We start from the raw sequence: 18909 nt of genomic DNA, 5'->3' as shown, positions 1-18909 counted from the left end.
AGGCAGCACCTAGGGAGGGACAGCAAGCTAACGTTTCAAATCTAGATGACTCTGACTTGTTCCTAGAAATAACCTCCTTTTGTAATCACAGAAAGATGCCATTCAGTCCATCATAGCTGCAGTGGCTCCTCAATAAAGCATCATTACGTGGTGACAATCTCCTGCTTTCCCGCCATACCCTTGCTCACTACTTCCATTATCTTTCCCTCAGGGTGTTGACTGGGTCTCTTAGTATATTCAAGGTTGAGATGGATAGATTTTTAATCAGGGAGGGGAATCAAGGGGTATGGGGAAAAGGCAGGCAAATGGAGCTGTGGGTTAGCACAGTAGAGCTGAATGGCCTCCTCCCACCTCTTATGAGATGTGGTAAGGCCAGACCTTGATGCCAGTTCAGAGGGCAGTGAGGGGACCACATTGGTGTGGGTGTGGAGTTACAGACTGGGTAAGGATGGCAGATTTCCCTCCCTAAAGGGCACGAGTGACCCGGATGGGTTTGTACAATAGCTGATAGCTGTCAATCAGCTTACATGTAGTAACTAAATTTACCTCCCAGCAGCTGTCCTGAAGGGATTTGAACCCATGTCCCCAGAACATTATTAGGGTGACATAGTGGCTCAGTGGTTAGCACTGCTGCCTCACAGCACCAGGGACTCAGGTTCAATCCCACCCTCGTGCAACTGTCTGTGTGGAGTTTGCACATTCTCCCCGTGTCTGCGTGGGTTTCCTCCGAGTGTTCTGGTTTCCTCCCACAGCCCAAAGATGTGCAGGTTAGGGTGGATTAACTAAGGGAAATTGCCCATAGTGACTAGGGATGCTCAGTTTAGGTGGATTAGTCATGGGAAATTCAGGGTTACAGGGATATGGCAGGTGGGTGGGTAGAGTGGGATGCTCTTCAAAGGGTCGGTGTGGAATGATGGGCCAAATGAACTGTTTCCACACTGTAGGGATTCTATGGCACTACGAGGTAAAAACAATGACTGCAGATGCTGGAAACCAGATTCTGGATTAGTGGTGCTGGAAGAGCACAGCAGTTCAGGCAGCATCCAAGGAGCTTCGAAATTGACGTTTAGGGCAAAAGCCCTTCATCAAGAATAAAGACAGTGAGCCTGAAGCGTGGAGAGATAAGCTAGAGGAGGGTGGGGGTGGGGAGAGAGTAGCATAGAGTACAATGGGTGAGTGGGGGAGGAGATGAAGGTGATAGGTCAAGGAGGAGAGGGTGGAGTGGATAGGTGGAAAAGGAGATAGGCAGGTAGGACAAGTCCGGACAAGTCACGGGGACAGTGCTGAGCTGGAAGTTTGGAACTAGGGTGAGGTGGGGGAAGGGGAAATGAGGCGAGTTTGTTTCATGACATGGTTGATGAGCTTCAGGGCAGAGGAAACGACCTGGGAGTTGCAGTGGGAGAGGGACTCCCTGAGATTCTTGGAGAGAAAGGAGGAAAACTTCTTCAAGGCAGACATCCTTGCAAGAGGATTCGCAGTAGGGTTAAAATCAATGAGGTAAAAACAATGAGTGCAGATGCTGGAAACCAGATTCTGGATTAGTGGTGCTGGAAGAGCACAGCAGTTCAGGCAGCATCCAAGGAGCTTCGAAATCGACGTTTCGGGCAAAAGCCCTTCATCTTTCCTGATGAAGGGCTTTTGCCCAAAACGTCGATTTCGAAGCTCCTTGGATGCTCCCTGAACTGCTGTGCTCTTCCAGCACCACTAATCCATTCTATGACACTACTCTGAGTTAATAGTCCGATGGCATTACCACTACACCACCATCTCCCTCTTCTATCTGCTGGGAATCACTGCCAGAAATATTTTGCTGTATCTTTCTGGCCCTAAATCTTGTTCGCACTCCATTGGCTGGTCACAGAGGCTTGGGAGGGTGTCCATTCTAAGCTCAGAGCCATTAGTCCATGGGTTCGATCACACACGTTAAGAGGCTGTGACAGAGTTTCCTTCTCTATCACCACGGCCTGTGCAGCATCCTCCGCCTTTGTAAAGACAGATGCAAAATATTCAGTCATACTCCTTGCCTCCAGGTGTAAATCCCCTTTATGGTCTCTGATTTGTTCTACTACTCCTTTATCAGATAGTGAAGAAGAAGTACAGGAGTTGGGAGGTCATGTGGCTGTGCAGGACATTGGTTAGGCCACTGTTGGAATATTGTGTGTGATTCTGGTCTCCTTCCTATCAGAAAGATACTGTGGAGGATTTGAGCTGTAGAGAGAGGCTGAACAGGCTGGGGCTGTTTTCCCTGGAGCATCGGAGGCTGAGGGGTGACCTTATAGAGGTTTATAAAATCATGAGGGACATGAATAGGATAAATAGACAAAATCTTTTCCCTGGGTTGGGGGAGTCCAAAACTAGAGGGCATAGGTTTAGGGTGAGAGGGGAAAGATATAAAAGAGACCTAAGGGGCAACTTTTTCACGCAGAGGGTGGTACATGTTTGGAATGAGCTGCCAGAGGAAGTGGTGGAGGCTGGTACAATTACAGCATTTAAAAGGCATCTGGATGGCAGTATGAATAGGAAGGGTTTGGAGGGATATGGGCCAAGTGCTGGCAAATGGGATGAGATTAGGTCAGGATATCTGGTCGGCATGGATGAGTTGGACCGAAGGATCGGTTTCCGTGCCGTACAGGTCTATGACTCTAATCCCAACAGTTTGGGTTCATTACCTGCACCACCTGAGGTTACCATGAAGTGCTCTCCTTCTCAACCTCTCCCCTCGCCTGAGGTGTGGTGACCCTCTCTCTCTCTCACGCTCTCTCTTTCTCTCTTATGAGAGAGCAGCCCCGTGGAACTATAGTGGCTTTACTTACTAACTGATAGAAGGCTTTGAGATTGGGCGACACGTTGGCTCAGTGGTTAGTACTGCAGCCTTACAGCACCAGGAATCCTGGTTCGAGTCCAGCCTCGGGTGACCATCTGTATGGAGTTTGCACATTCTACCCATGTCTGCGTGGGTTTCCTCCCACAGTCTGAAGATGTGCAGGTCAGGGTGAATTGGCAGTGGAAAATGCAGCAATTGGTTGGGATGTTCTTCGGGGATCGGTACAGCCCACCTGTATGGATTTGACAATCTCCCCTTTTGGAATACTGGGAGCTCCTATCAGTCAAGAAAGGCTGCACCTCTCTCAGAATCAGAAAGAGTGGACCGAGGAGGAAATCATCAAATCTCTACAGGGAGCATCCGGTCCACACCAACGCTCCATAGAGCCTCCCACCCGATCCTTCTAACCCTACATCATGGCTAACCTACCTAGGAGAACGTGAGGACTGCAGATGCTGGAGATCAGAGTTGAGAGTGTGGTGCTGGAAAAGCACAGCAGGTCAGGCAGCATCCCCGGAGCAGGAGGATTGACATTTCAGGCATAAGCCCTTCATCAGGATCTCACACCTAGCCTGAAGACTAGAGAGTGCTGCATTGGGGGAGCAATTTCCCATGGCCAATCCATCCCTAACCTGCCATCAATATAAGATACTGATTCGAGTACGATCAGGAGAGAGGTCTGTTAGCAGGAGAGGATGTGGAACATGGGGAGTGGTGGCAGTGAATAGTATTAATGTAGCTCAGGGGAACAGGGTCAAAACATGATGGAGAAGGGGATGGGGGAGACGAGGATCAGTTGAAATGTAAAGGGGTAGAGAAGCCGCACATGGAAGAGAAACACTAGAATAGGGCAGATGGAGCAAATGGCTGGAATTAATGTAACATTGTGCGATCCTGGGCCATGCAGAGGGTGATATATAAATGCAGGTCTCTGCTTGCTGTCGGTCACGTACCTGCTCGCACCTGGACGGACGCACAGCAGCTGGCTAGTCCGACCTCATTGGCCGCACTGACGGAATACAGGCCCCCATCCAGGGTGCTCGCTGAGGGAATGTACAAGGTGTGTCTCTCTCCCTCTGCCTTCAGCACATGGGTCTGGCTCGACTTCAGGACCTCACCATCTTTCTTCCAGACAACTGTTCAGAGAGATAAAGAAAGACAAGTGAATGAATAAAGCAGAACCTTTCACAAAAGGTCCTTTCAAAGGTGATGGAAATGTCTTAGTCAGACAGGTTCGAGGTTAGTAAGGGGGTTAAATGTTACAGGGTGAAGGCAGGATAAAGAACCTGAGAAATATCACAGCTAAGACCAAACCCGAATGACCTAATTCTGGTCCCATATCTAATGGTCATGATGTGGAGATGCCGATGTGGGACTGGGGTGGACAAAGTTAAAAATCACACAACACCAGGTTAGAGTCCAACAGGTTTATTAGGAAGCACTAGCTTTCGGAGCACTCCTCCTTCATCAGGCAGCTGTGGATCAAAAGACACAGAATTTATTCTGACACTGATTTTTTGCTATAAATGCAGCACTCCCTCACTACTGCACTCCTTCAGTACTGCACTCGCTCAATTTGCAATCCGTCAATGCAGCACTCCCTCAATACAGAACTCCCTCAATACTGCAATCCCTCAATACAGACCTCCCTCAGTACTGCACTCCCTCAATACTGCAATCCCTCACTGCAGAAATCCCTCAGTACTGCACTCTCTCAATGCTGCACTCCCTCAATACTGCACTCTCTCAATGCAGCACTCCTTAAATACAGCACTTTCTCAATGCAGCGCTCCCTCAATACAGAACTCCCTCAATGCAGCACGCATGCAATACTGTATTCCCTCAATACTGCACTCCCTCAATGCAGCACATAATCAATACTGCACTCCCTCAATACTGTATTCCCTCAATGCAGCACTCCCTCAATACAGCACTCCCTCAATGCAGCACGCACTCAATACTGCACTCCCTCAATACTGCACTCCCTCAATACTGTACTCCCTCAATACTGTACTCCCTCAATACAGCACTCCCTCAATACAGCACTCCCTCAGTGCAGCCCTCCCTCAGTGCAACACTCCCTCAATACAGCACTCCCTCAATGCAGCACTCCCTCAATACTGCACTCCCTCAATACTGCACTCCCTCAATACTGTACTCCCTCAATACTGTACTCCCTCAATACAGCACTCCCTCAGTGCAGCCCTCCCTCAGTGCAGCATTCCCTCAATGCAGCACGCGCTCAATACTGCACTCCCTCAGTGCAACACTCCCTTTATGCAATACATACTCAATACAGCATTCCCTCAATACAGCACTCACTCAATACTGCATTCAGTCAATACTGCACTCCCTTAATGCAGCATTCCTTCAGTATTGCACCCCTCAGTGCAGCACGTACTCAATACTGCACTCCCTCAATGCAGCACTCCCTTAGTGCAACACTCCCTCAATGCTGCACGCACTCAATACTGCACTCCCTCAATACTGTATTCCCTCAATGCAGCACTCCCTTAGTGCAACACTCCCTCAATGCAACAGTCCCTCAATGCAGCACTCCCTCAATGCAGCACGCGCTCAATACTGCACTCCCTCAGTGCAGCACTCCCTCAATGCAACACTCCCTCAATACTGCACTCCCTCAGTGCAGCACTCCCTCAGTGCAACACTCCCTCAATGCAGCACTCCCTCAATGCAGCACGCGCTCAATACTGCACTCCCTCGGTGCAACACTCCCTTTATGCAGCACATACTCAATACAGCATTCCCTCAATATAGCACTCACTCAATACTGCACTCCCTTAATGCAGCATTCCTTCAGTATTGCACCCCTCAGTGCAGCACGTACTCAATACTGCACTCCCTCAATGCAGCACTCCCTTAGTGCAACACTCCCTCAATGCTGCACGCACTCAATACTGCACTCCCTCAATACTGTATTCCCTCAATGCAGCACTCCCTTAGTGCAACACTCCCTCAATGCAACAGTCCCTCAATGCAGCACTCCCTCAGTGCAGCACTCCCTCAGTGCAACACTCCCTCAATACAGCACTCCCTCAATGCAGCACTCCCTTAATGCAGCATTCCTTCAGTACTGCACCCCTCAATGCAGCATGTACTCAATACTGCACTCCCTCAATGCTGCACTCCCTTAGTGCAACACTCCCTCAATGCTGCACGTACTCAATACTGCACTCCCTCAATACTGTATTCCCTCAATGCAGCACTCCCTTAGTGCAACACTCCCTCAATGCAGCATGTACTCAATACTGCACTCCCTCAATGCTGCACTCCCTTAGTGCAACACTCCCTCAATGCTGCACGTACTCAATACTGCACTCCCTCAATACTGTATTCCCTCAATGCAGCACTCCCTTAGTGCAACACTCCCTCAAAGCAGCATGTACTCAATACTGCACTCCCTCAATACGGTATTCCCTCAATGCAGCACTCCCTCAATACTGTACTGACTCAATACTGCACTCAGTCAATACTGCACTCTCAGTACTTCACCCCCTCAATGTAGCACTCCCACAATCCTGCACTCCGTCAATACTGCAGCCCCTCAATACTGCACTCCCTCAATAGTGTACTCCCTCAATATTGCATTTCCTCAGTGTATCACTCCCTCAATATTGCACTCCCTCAAAGCAGCACTCCCTCAACATTGCACTCCCTCAATACTGCACTCCCACAATACAATACTCCCTCAGTGCAGCACTCCCTCAATACTGCACTCCCTCAATACTGCACTCCCTCAGTGCAGCACTCCCTCAATACTGCACTCCCTTAATACTGCACTCCCTCAGTGCAGCACTCCCACAATCCTGCACTCCGTCAATACTGCAGCCCCTCAATACTGCACTCCCTCAATAGTGTACTCCCTCAATACTGCACTCCCTGAATATTGCACTCCCTCAATGCAGCCTCCCTCAATGCAGCACGCACTCAATACACCACTCCCTCAATACTGCAATCCCTCAATGCAGCAGTCCCTCAATGCAACACACCCTCAATACTGCACTCCCACGATACTGCACTCCCTCAATGTAGTTTTCCCTCAATATTGCATTTCCTCAGTGCATCAATACTGCACTCCCTCAATGCAGCACACACTCAATACTGCACTCCCTTAATACTGCACTCTCGCAATACTTCACTCCCTCAAAGCAGCACACACTCAATAGTGTATTCCCTCAATGCAGAACTCACTCAATACCGCACTCTCCCAATACTGCACTCCCTCAATACTGTACTCCCCCAATACTGTAGTCCCCCATACTGCACTGTCTCAGTACTGCAGCCCCTCAATACTACACTCCCTCAACATTGCACTCCATCAATACTGCACTCTCTCAGTACTTCACCCCCTCAATGTAGCACTCGCACAATCCTGCACTCCGTCAATGCTGCAGCCCCTTAATAGTGTACTCCCTCAATGCAGCACTTCCTCAATCCTACACTCCCTGAATATTGCACTCCCTCAATAGTGCACTCCCTCAATACTGCATTCCCTCAGTGCAGCACTCCGGTAATATTGTCCTCTCTCAATACTGCACTCCCTCAGTGCTGCACTCCCTCAATACTGTATTCCCTCAATGCAGCACTCCCTCAATGAAGCACCATTCAATGCTGCACTCCCTCAATACTGCACTCCCTCAATACAGCACCCACTCAATACTGCACCATTCAATGCTGCACTCCCTGAATATTGCACTCCATCAATGCACAATATTGCATTCCCTCAATGCTGCTCTCACTCAACCCGGCACCTCCTCTATACTGCACACCCTCAGTACTGCAGTCCTTCAATGCAGGACTCTCCCAGCACTGCACTCCCTCAATACTGCGCTCCTTCATTGCAGCACTCACTCAATACTGAACTCCATCAATACTGTACTCCCTCAATAGTTTACTCCCTCAATGTCGCACTACCACAATACTGCACTCCCTCATTGCAACACTCTGTCAGTGCGGCACTCCTGCAATTTTGAATAGATTAGATTAGATTACTTACAGTGTGGAAACAGGCCCTTCGGCCCAACAAGTCCACACCGACCGCCGAAGCGCAACCCACCCATACCCCTACATCTACCCCTTACCTAACACTACGGGCAATTTAGCATGGCCAATGCACCTGACCTGCACATCTTTGGACTGTGGGAGGAAACCGGAGCACCCGGAGGAAACCCACGCAGACACGGGGAGAACGTGCAAACTCCACACAGTCAGTCGCCTGAGGCGGGAATTGAACCCAGGTCTCTGGCGCTGTGAGGCAACAGTGCTAACCACTGTACCACCGTGCCGCCCAACACTCAACACTGCACTTGCCCAACATTGTACTCACTTAATGCAACACTTCATCTATGTAGCACTCCCTCAGTGCAGCATTCCCTCAATAGTATTCTCCCTCATTGCAGCACTCCCTCAATAGTGTACTCCCTCAATGCAGCACTCCCTCAATTATGTACTTCCTCATTGTAGCACTCCCACAGTACTGCATTCCCTGAATAGTGCACTCCATCAGTACTGCATTCCCATACTGCTGCACTACCTTAATGCAGCACTCCCTCAATGCAGCACTTCCTTAATGCAGTACTCCCTCAATTCTGCACTCCCTCAATGCAACGCTCCACAATAATGAGCTCCCTCAATATTGCACTCCTTCAGTACAGCACTCCCTCAATACTGCATGCCCTCAATGCAGCACTCCATCAATGTAGTACTCCCTCACTACTGCACTCCCTCGATACTTCACTCTCTCAACCCAGCACTCCCTCAATGCAGCGCTCCCTCAATACAGCACGCACTCAATACTGCACTCCCTCAATACTGCAGTCCCTCAATACTGCACTCCCTCAATACAGCAGTCCCTCAGTAGGGTACTCAGTCAATGTAGCGCTCCCTCAATACAGCACTCTCTCAGTACTGCATCCCCTCAATGCAGGACTCCCTCAATAATGCATTCATTCATTGCATCATTCTCAAAATACTGCACTCCCTCAACACTGCTGTCCCTCAACGCAGCACTGCCACAATGCAGCATTCCCTCAATACAGTACTCCCTCAATGTAGCACTCCCTCAATACTGCACTCCCTCAATGCCATAATCCCTCAATGCAGCATACACTCAATACTGCACTCCCTCAATGCCATATTCCCTCAGTGCAGCACTCCCTCAATGCAGCATACACTCAATACTGCACTCCCTCAATGCCATATTCCCTCAGTGCAGCACTCCCTCAATGCAGCATACACTCAATACTGCACTCCCTAAATGCAGCACTCACTCAATGCAGCAGTCCCTCAATACTGCACTCCCCAGTTACTTCAGTCCCTCACTAGTGCACTCCCTCAATACTGCACTCCCTCATTGTAGCATGCATGGTGACGAAACGTCTGAAAACGAACCTTCCAGCTCAGCGAGCAACTTACATCCAGAACCTCAACCTGAGCTACAAATCTTGTTAAAACTCGCTACCTCCACTCCCTCAATGCAACTCTCCCTCAATAATGCACTCCCTCAATGCAGCACTCCCTCAATGCAGCACTCCCTTAGTACTGCGCTCCCTTAATACTGCACTCCCTCAATACTGCACTGCCTCAATGCAGCACTCCCTTAATATTGTGCTCCCTCAATAATGCACTCCCTCAATACTGCACTCCCTCAATGCAGCACTCCCTCAATGCAGCACTCCCTTAATACTTCACTCCTTCTAAGTAGCTCTCCCTCAATGCAGCACTCCCTCATTAGTGCACTCTCTCAATACTGTCGTCCCTCAATACTGCAGAACAAGAACAAAGAACAAAGAAAATTTACAGCCCAGAAACAGGCCCTTCGGCTCTCCAAGCCTGAGCCGATCCAAATCCACTGGCTAAACCTGTCACCCAATTCCTAAGCATCTGTATCCATCTGCTCCCCACCTACTCAAGCATCTGTCCAGACTCACCTTAAATTAATCTACCATGCCTGCCCCTACCACCTCTGCTGGGAACGCATTCCAGGCACCTACTACCCTCTGTGTGAAGTACTTACCGCGTGTATCCCCCTTAAACTTTCCACCTCTCACCTTAAAAGCTTGACCTCGTGTTATGAATCCTTCACCCTGGGAAAAAGCTTGTCTCTATCCACCCTGTCTATACCCTTCATGATTTTGTAAACCTCAATCAAGTCCCCCCCCTCAATCTCCTTTTTCTAATGAAAACAAACCTAAACCTAACCTACTCAACCTCTCTTCATAGCTAGCACCTTCCATACCAGGCAACATCCTCGTAAATCTTCTCAGCACCCTCTCCAACATCCCTTTGGTAATGTAGCGACCAGAACTGTACACAGTATTCTAAATGTGGCTGAACCAATGTTATGTACAATTTTAATATGACCTGCCAGCTCTTATATGCAATACCCCGTCCAATGAAGGCATGCATACCATATGCCTTTTGACCACTCTATCCATCTGTACAGCCACCTTCAGGGTACAATCAACCTGAACTCCCAGATCTTCATAACAAGAGGAATTGAGTATAGAAGCAAAGAGGTGCTTCTGCAGCTGTACAGGGCCCTGGTGAGACCACACCTGGAGTACTATGTACAGTTCTGGTCTCCAAATTTGAGGAAAGACATTCTGGCTATTGAGGGAGTGCAGCGTAGGTTCACGAGGTCAATTCCTGGAATGGCAGGATTGCCTTACACGGAAAGACTGAAGCGACTGGGCTTGTATACCCTTGAGTTTAGAAGACTGAGAGGGGATCTGATTGAGACATATAAGATTATGAAAGGATTGGACACTCTGGCAGGAGGAAACATATTTCCGCTGATGGGTGAGTGCCGAACCAGAGGACACAACTTAAAAATACGGGGTAGACCATTTAGGACAGAGATGAGGAGAAACTACTTCACCCAGAGAGTGGTGGCTGTGTGGAATGCTCTGCCCCAGAGGGCAGTGGAGGCCCAGTCTCTGGATTCATTTAAGAAAGAATTGGATAGAGCTCTTAAAGATAGTGGAGTCAAGGGTTATGGAGATAAGGCTGGAACAGGATACTGATTGGGAAAGATCAGCCATGATCATATTGAATGGCGGTGCAGGCTCGAAGGGCTGAATGGCCTACTCCTGCATCTATTGTCTATTGTCTTATCTCTCTGCTCATCAACTTTTCCCAAGGCTCTTCTGTTTACTGTATAATTCGCTCCAGAATTAGACTTCCCAAAATGCATCACCTCACATTTGTCTGGACTGAACTCCATCTGCCACTTTTCCACCCAACTCTCCAGTCTATCTATATCCTCCTGTATTCTCTGACAGTCCCTTATGCTTTCTGCTACTCCACCAATCTTCGTGTTATCTGCAAACTTGCTGATCATACCAACAGTGCCCTCTTCCAGATCATTTATGTATATTACAAACAACAGTGGCCCCAACACTGACCCCTGTGGAACACCACTGGTCACCTTTCTCCATTTCGAGAAACTCCCTTCAACTACTACTCTCTGTCTCCTGTTGCTCCACCAGTTCTTTACCCACCTAGCTAGAACACCCTGCACACCATGTGACTTCACTTTCTCCATTAGTCTACCATGAGGAACCTTATCAAACACCTTACTAAAGTCCATGTATATGACATTAACAGCCCTTCCTTCATCTATCAACTTGGTCACTTCCTCAAAGAACTCTATCAAGTTGGTAAAGCACGATTTCCCCCGCACAAAACTATGTTGCCTATCACTGATAAGCCCATTCTTTTCTAAATATAAATAGATTTTATCCCTCAGTACCTTCTCCAGCAATTTTCCCACCACCGACATCATGCTCACTGGTCCGTAGTTAGCCGGAATATCCCTACAACCCTTCTTGTACAGGGGGACAACATGAGCAACCCTCCAGCACCTCATCTGTATTTAAGGATGCCACAAAGATATCTGTCAGGGCCCCAGCTATTTCCTCTCTCGCCTCCCTCACCAACCTGGGATAGATCCCATCCGGTCCACGGGAATTGTCCACCTTAATAACCTCTAGCCCACCCAACACATCTTCCCTACTTATGTCAACGTGATCCAGACTAATCAAACTTCTATCCCTAATCTCAACATTCATCATGGTCCTCTCCTCAGTGAACACTGATGCAATGTAATCATTCAGAATCTCACCCATTCTCTCAGGTTCGACACACAGCCTTCCTTCATTATCTTTTAGTGGACCAATCATTTCTCTAGTTACCCGCTTGCTTCTTATGTAAGAATAAAAGGCCTTGGGATTCTATTTCATGACCCCTTTTAGCCCGTTTTATTCCTTGTTTAAGACTTGGTCCTACTCTCCCAATATCCTCCAGGGCCCATTCTGTTCTTAGCTGCCTAGACCTTATGTACGCTTCCCTTTTCCTCTTGGCTAGTCGTAAAATTTCACCTCTCATCCACGGTTCATGAATCTTGCCCTTCTTATCCCTTGCTCTCAACGGGACATGCCTATCCTGCACTATCTTTAACCGATCTTTGAAAGCCTTCCACATCTCAAATGTGGACTTCCCTTTAAATAGGTGTGTCCAATCCTCATTTCCCAGCTCCTTCCTAATTTTGATTTAATTGGCCTTGGCCCAGTTTAGTACTCTTCCCTTAGGACCACTCTCATTTTTATCTATGAGTATTGTAAAACTTACAGAATTGTGGTCACTGTTCCCAAAGAAATCCCCTACCACAACTTCTACCACCTGTCCTGGCTCGTTCCCCAGTACCAGGTCCAATATGGCCCCTTCCCTCATCGGACTGTTGACATACTGCTCGAGGGACGTTCTCGAGGACGTTTCTTGCACTCCCTTAATACTGTACTCCCTTGATAGTGCATTCTCTCAATGCATCACTCCCTCTACATTGCACTCCCTCAATGCAACACTTCCCCATTACTACATTCCCTCAAAATTGCACTCCTCTGTAATGCACTCCCTCAATGCAGCACTCCCACAATGCAGCACTCCCTCAGTAGTATACTCCTTCAATGCAGCACTCCCTCAACACTGCACTCCCTCAGTACTGCACTCCCTCAATCTTGCACTCCCTTCATGCAGCACTCCATCAGTACTGCGCTCCCTCTGTAGTGCACTTGGAGTTCAGTTGGCTGGATGACCGGTTTGTACAGCCATGCAATGCCAACAGTGTGGGTTCAATTCCCACACCTCCTGAGGTGACCATGAAGGACCGTCCTTCTCAACCTCTCTCCATGCCCACAGTGAGGAGCAGGTTAAACCACCACCACTCAGCTCCCTCTCTAATGGGAGAGCAGCCGTGTGGGCCGGTCAAACTCCAAAGACTATCCCCTCGATGGAATGGCCTTATGATCAGTGAAGGGTTCTCAGCTGTTCTGGGTTCCATCTTTCTGGGCTTTGCTGATTTAACTAAGGAGTCATGTCAAAAGTACTGCTGCCTTCTTAACAAACTCAATCAGTGATCTAAAGGTTACTGCAAATTGGTGACGCTGATCACACTGCCCTATCGGTGACGGTGATAACACTACCCTGCCTGTGACAGTGATAACACTACCCTGCCTGTGACGGTGATAACACTACCCTGCCTGTGACGGTGATAACACTACCCTGCCAGTGACGGTGATCACACTGCCCTGTTGGTGACGGTGATAACACTACCCTGCCTGTGACAGTGATAACACTGCCCTGTCGGTGATGGTGATCACACTGCCCTGGCGGTGACGGTGATAACACTGCCCTGTTGGTGACGGTGATAACACTGCCCTATCGGTGACGGTGATAACACTACCCTGCCTGTGACAGTGATAACACTGCCCTGTTGGTGACGGTGATAACACTACCCTGCCTGTGACGGTGATCACACTGCCCTGTTGGTGACGGTGATAACACTACCCTGCCAGTGACGGTGATCACACTGCCCTATTGGTGACGGTGATCACACTGCCCTGTTGGTGACGGTGATAACACTACCCTGCCTGTGACGGTGATCACACTGCCCTGTTGGTGACGGTGATCACACTACCCTGCCGGTGACGGTGATCACACTGCCCTGTTGGTGACGGTGATAACACTACCCTGCCTGTGACGGTGATCACACTGCCCTGTTGGTGACGGTGATCACACTGCCCTGATGGTGACGGTGATAACACTACCCTGCCTGTGACGGTGATCACACTGCCCTGTTGGTGACGGTGATCACACTACCCTGCCGGTGACGGTGATCACACTGCCCTGATGGTGACGGTGATAACACTACCCTGCCTGTGACGGTGATCACACTGCCCTGTTGGTGACGGTGATAACACTACCCTGCCGGTGACGGTGATAACACTACCCTGCCGGTGACAGTGATAACACTACCCTGCCGGTGACAATGATCACACTACCCTGCCGGTGACGGTGATAACACTACCCTGCCGGTGACAATGATCACACTACCCTGCCGGTGACGGTGATAACACTACCCTGCCGATGACAGTGATCACACTGCCCTGCCGATGACGGTGATCACACTGCCCTGCCGATGACGGTGATCACACTACCCTGCCTGTGACGGTGATCACACTACCCTGCCGGTGACGGTGATAACACTACCCTGCCGATGACGGTGATCACACTGCCCTGCCGGTGACGGTGAACACACTGCCCTGCCAGTGACGGTGATCACACTACCCTGCCGGTGACGGTGATCACACTACCCTGCCGATGACGGTGATCACACTACCCTGCCTGTGACGGTGATCACACTACCCTGCCGGTGACGGTGATCACACTGCCCTGCCGGTGACGGTGATAACACTGCCCTGCCGGTGACGGTGATAACACTGCCCTGCCAGTGACGGTGATCACACTGCCCTGTTGGTGACGGTGATCACACTGCCCTGATGGTGACGGTGATAACACTACCCTGCCTGTGACGGTGATCACACTGCCCTGTTGGTGACGGTGATAACACTACCCTGCCGGTGACGGTGATAACACTACCCTGCCGGTGACGGTGATAACACTACCCTGCCGGTGACAATGATCACACTACCCTGCCGGTGACGGTGATAACACTACCCTGCCGGTGACAATGATCACACTACCCTGCCGGTGACGGTGATCACACTACCCTGCCGATGACGGTGATCACACTGCCCTGCCGATGACGGTGATCACACTACCCTGCCTGTGACGGTGATCACACTACCCTGCCGGTGACGGTGATAACACTACCCTGCCGATGACGGTGATCACACTACCCTGCCGGTGACGGTGATCACACTACCCTGCCGGTGACGGTGATAACACTACCCTGCCGGTGACGGTGATCACACTACCCTGCCGGTGACGGTGATAACACTACCCTGCCGGTGACAATGATCACACTACCCTGCCGGTGACGGTGATCACACTACCCTGCCGGTGACGGTGATAACACTACCCTGCCGATGACGGTGATCACACTGCCCTGCCGATGACGGTGATCACACTACCCTGCCTGTGACGGTGATCACACTACCCTGCCGGTGACGGTGATAACACTACCCTGCCGATGACGGTGATCACACTACCCTGCCGGTGACGGTGATCACACTGCCCTGCCGATGACGGTGATCACACTACCCTGCCTGTGACGGTGATAACACTACCCTGCCGATGACGGTGATCACACGGCCCTGCCAGTGACGGTGATCACACTGCCCTGCCGGTGACGGTGATAACACTGCCCTGTCGGTGACGGTGATAACACTGCCCTGCCTGTGACGGTGATCACACTACCCTGCCGGTGACGGTGATAACACTACCCTGCCGATGACAGTGATCACACTGCCCTGCCGGTGACGGTGATAACACTGCCCTGTCGGTGACGGTGATCACACTGCCCTGCCGGTGACGGTGATAACACTGCCCTGCCGGTGACGGCAATCACACTGCCCTGGCGGTGATGGTGATCACAGTACCCTGCCGGTGACGGTGATAACACTGCCCTGGCGGTGACGGTGATCACATTCCCCTTGGCGGTGACGGTGATCACACTACCCTGCTGGTGACAGTGATAACACTGCCCTGATGGTGACGGTGATAACACTACGCTGCCGGTGACGGTGATCACACTGCCCTGCCGGTGACGGTGATAACACTACCCTGCCGGTGACGGTGATCACACTACCCTGCCGGTGACGGTGATCACACTGGCCTTCCGCTGACGGTGATAACACTATCCTGCCAGTGACGGTGATCACACTGCCCTGGCAGTGACGGTGATCACACTGCCCTGCCGGTGACGGTGGAATCGAACCCAGGCCCCGGGCACTGTGAGGTAGTAGTGCTAACTATTGAGCCACCATGTTGCCCTAGCTTTAGGCCATGTTGTTCATGAGTTCATATGGAAAGAACTAAAGGGCATAGGTTTACTAGTGTGTACTATCTACAATGTGCACTGCAGAAACTCACCAAAGATCCTCAGACAGCACCTTCCAAACCCACGACTACTTCCATCTAGAAGGACAAGGGCAGCAGATACATGGGAATGCATTACCTGGAAATGTGGTAGAGGCAGGCTCAATTGAGACTTTCAAGAGGGACATTGGATGGTTAATTGGATAGAAATGATGAGCAGGGAGCTGGGGTAAAGGCAGAAGATTGGTGCTGGGGGATAGAACCAGTACAAGCACAATGGACTGAATGGCCTCCTGGATTGATTTTGTCTCAGTCTACAGAATGTTCCAGTTACAGACCACATTTAAGGTGCTCTAATCCATCAATTTTTATATCATTTACTTATTAATTCATTGTGAGTTTTCAAAATACCATAGGGTCATACAGGGCGGAAGCAGACCCTTCAGCCCAACTCGTCCATGCCAACCCTGTTTCCTAAACTGACCTTGTCCTATTTGCCAGCATTTGGCCCATATCCCTCCAAACCTTTCCTACTCATGCATCATCCAGATGCCTTTTAAATGCTGTAATTGTACCAGCCTCCACCACTTCCTCTCATTCATACACACACCACCCTCTGAGTGAAAAAGTTGTCCCTTAGATCCCTTTTAAATCTTTTCCATCTCACCTTAAACCTATGCCATCTAGTTTTGGACTCTACTACCCAGGGGAAAAGACCTTGGCTATTCACCGTATCCATGTCCCCTCCTGATTTTATAAAACTATAAGGTCACCCCTCACTGGGGTTGTAGTTAAGAGGCAGGGAACGTTGGGTTGTGACAGGATAGTGTCCTGTTTGGGGTTTCACCATCTGCTTCGGATTAGGTGAACACAGCTGCGGCAAGGTTACCTTCCTGTTCTGCTCCATATAGTCTCTAAGAAATGATTACATCCCAATTGCCTTCCTCATCGTTGCCCGCACCGACATATTAGCATTCTGATGGGAGCAATGAAACATGCAATTTTTTTTGGGAGGTGCTAAGGAAAAGAAAGGTGCTGTGTATATGCCAATGCAGTGTCTTTCTTTAGGCGAGTGTCACATGACCAGTGCAATGTCCTACCTTGAGGCATAGGTGTTCCAGTGATGATACATTTCAGAAGGACTGATGCCCCCACAGTGACCACAGAGTCGGCGATGCTAATCTCAAATACTGGCGGCTCTAACGGATCTTCACCGGCCGAAACATAGGAATCATCCGAGGATTCTGCCAAACACAAAGAGGCCACATTTTGTTCATTCAGACCATTGTAAGGTTGGGACTGTAGGGAATGATTCCACAAAAGCAGTTGTCCTGTAGATCTCTGAAGCACTGAATGTCAAAATGGAATTGAGACAAAGCAAGCAGCTAGCTGTGAATATTGTGAATTGTCTTCCTCAACAGACTTCGTCACCACCCTCCCTTCCCCCTCGTGACAGCCATTGTCAGCTTGTCTGCTTCCCTCCATTGGCTTCTCTCAGAGTCAGCAGCACTCAGTCCCCAACTTAGCCCCTGACCCTCCTCATGGGCAACTTTACACATTTCAGACAGGGCTGGGGAGGAATTTCTTCTCTCAGACGGGAGTGAATCTGTGGAATTCCTTACCACACAGGGCATTCAGGGCTGGGCCACAAAGTATATTCAAGGCTGAGACAGACAGATGTTTAATTAGAAAGGGAATCAAGGGATATGGGGAAAAGGCAGGAAAATACAGTTGAGGCATAATCTCATTGAATGACAGAGTAGATTTGATGGGCTGAATGGCTTACTTCTGCTCCCAGCGATTATAGTCTTATGATCCAACTGATAACCATCCCTTTGGGTAAACTGTCAATTTCTTGTATATTTACCCCAGTCTCCCTGTGGATCGCCTGTATATTTACCCACTGTCCCCATGTCCATCTCCTGTATATTTAACCCCCATCTCCCTGTCCATCTCCTGTGTATTTACCCACTGTCCCCTGTCCATCTCCTGTATATTTACCCCATCTCCCTGTCCATCTCCTGTATATTTACCCCTGTCTCCCTGTCCATCTCCTGTATATTTACCCCTGTCTCCCTGTCCATCTCCTGTGTATTTACCCCTGTCTCCCTGTCCATCTCCTGCATATTTACCCCTGTCTCCCTGTCCATCTCCTGTGTATTTACCCCGTCTCCCTGTCCATCTCCTGTGTATTTACCCCTGTCTCCCTGTCCATCTCCTGTATATTTACCCCTGTCTCCCTGTCCATCTCCTGTGTATTTACCCCGTCTCCCTGTCCATCTCCTGCATATTTACCCCGTCTCCCTGTCCATCTCCTGTATATTTACCCCTGTCTCCCTGTCCATCTCCTGCATATTTACCCCTGTCTCCCTGTCCATCTCCTGTGTATTTACCCCTGTCTCCCTGTCCATCTCCTGCATATTTACCCCTGTCTCCCTGTCCATCTCCTGTGTATTTACCCCTGTCTCCCTGTCCATCTCCTGTATATTTACCCCTGTCTCCCTGTCCATCTCCTGTGTATTTACCCCTGTCTCTCTGTCCATCTCCTGCATATTTACCCCTGTCTCCCTGTCCAGCTCCTGTATATTTACCCCCTGTCTCCCTGTCCATCTCCTGTATATTTACCCCCTGTCTCCCTGTCCATCTCCTGTATATTTACCCCTGTCTCCCTGTCCATCTCCTGCATATTTACCCCTGTCTCCCTGTCCATCTCCTGTATATTTACC

General features: G+C 49.7%; 1 protein-coding gene across 1 annotated transcript in view; it reads right to left on the bottom strand.

Annotated features, from left to right (window-relative positions):
• The window catches only part of spega (striated muscle enriched protein kinase a), a 354671-nt gene that overhangs the window by 181054 nt on the left and 154708 nt on the right, over positions 1–18909 (bottom strand). The window contains exons 7-8 of the mRNA XM_072580011.1: positions 17284–17427; positions 3778–3960 (exon numbers count right to left, since the gene is read on the bottom strand). Of these exons, the coding sequence (XP_072436112.1) occupies positions 3778–3960; positions 17284–17427 (327 nt within the window). The remainder of the gene's footprint in view (positions 1–3777; positions 3961–17283; positions 17428–18909) is intronic.

The sequence above is a fragment of the Chiloscyllium punctatum genome, chromosome 10, assembly GCF_047496795.1.
Source record: "Chiloscyllium punctatum isolate Juve2018m chromosome 10, sChiPun1.3, whole genome shotgun sequence".
Lineage (NCBI taxonomy): Eukaryota > Metazoa > Chordata > Chondrichthyes > Orectolobiformes > Hemiscylliidae > Chiloscyllium > Chiloscyllium punctatum.
This window is presented reverse-complemented; position numbering and strand designations above follow the sequence as displayed.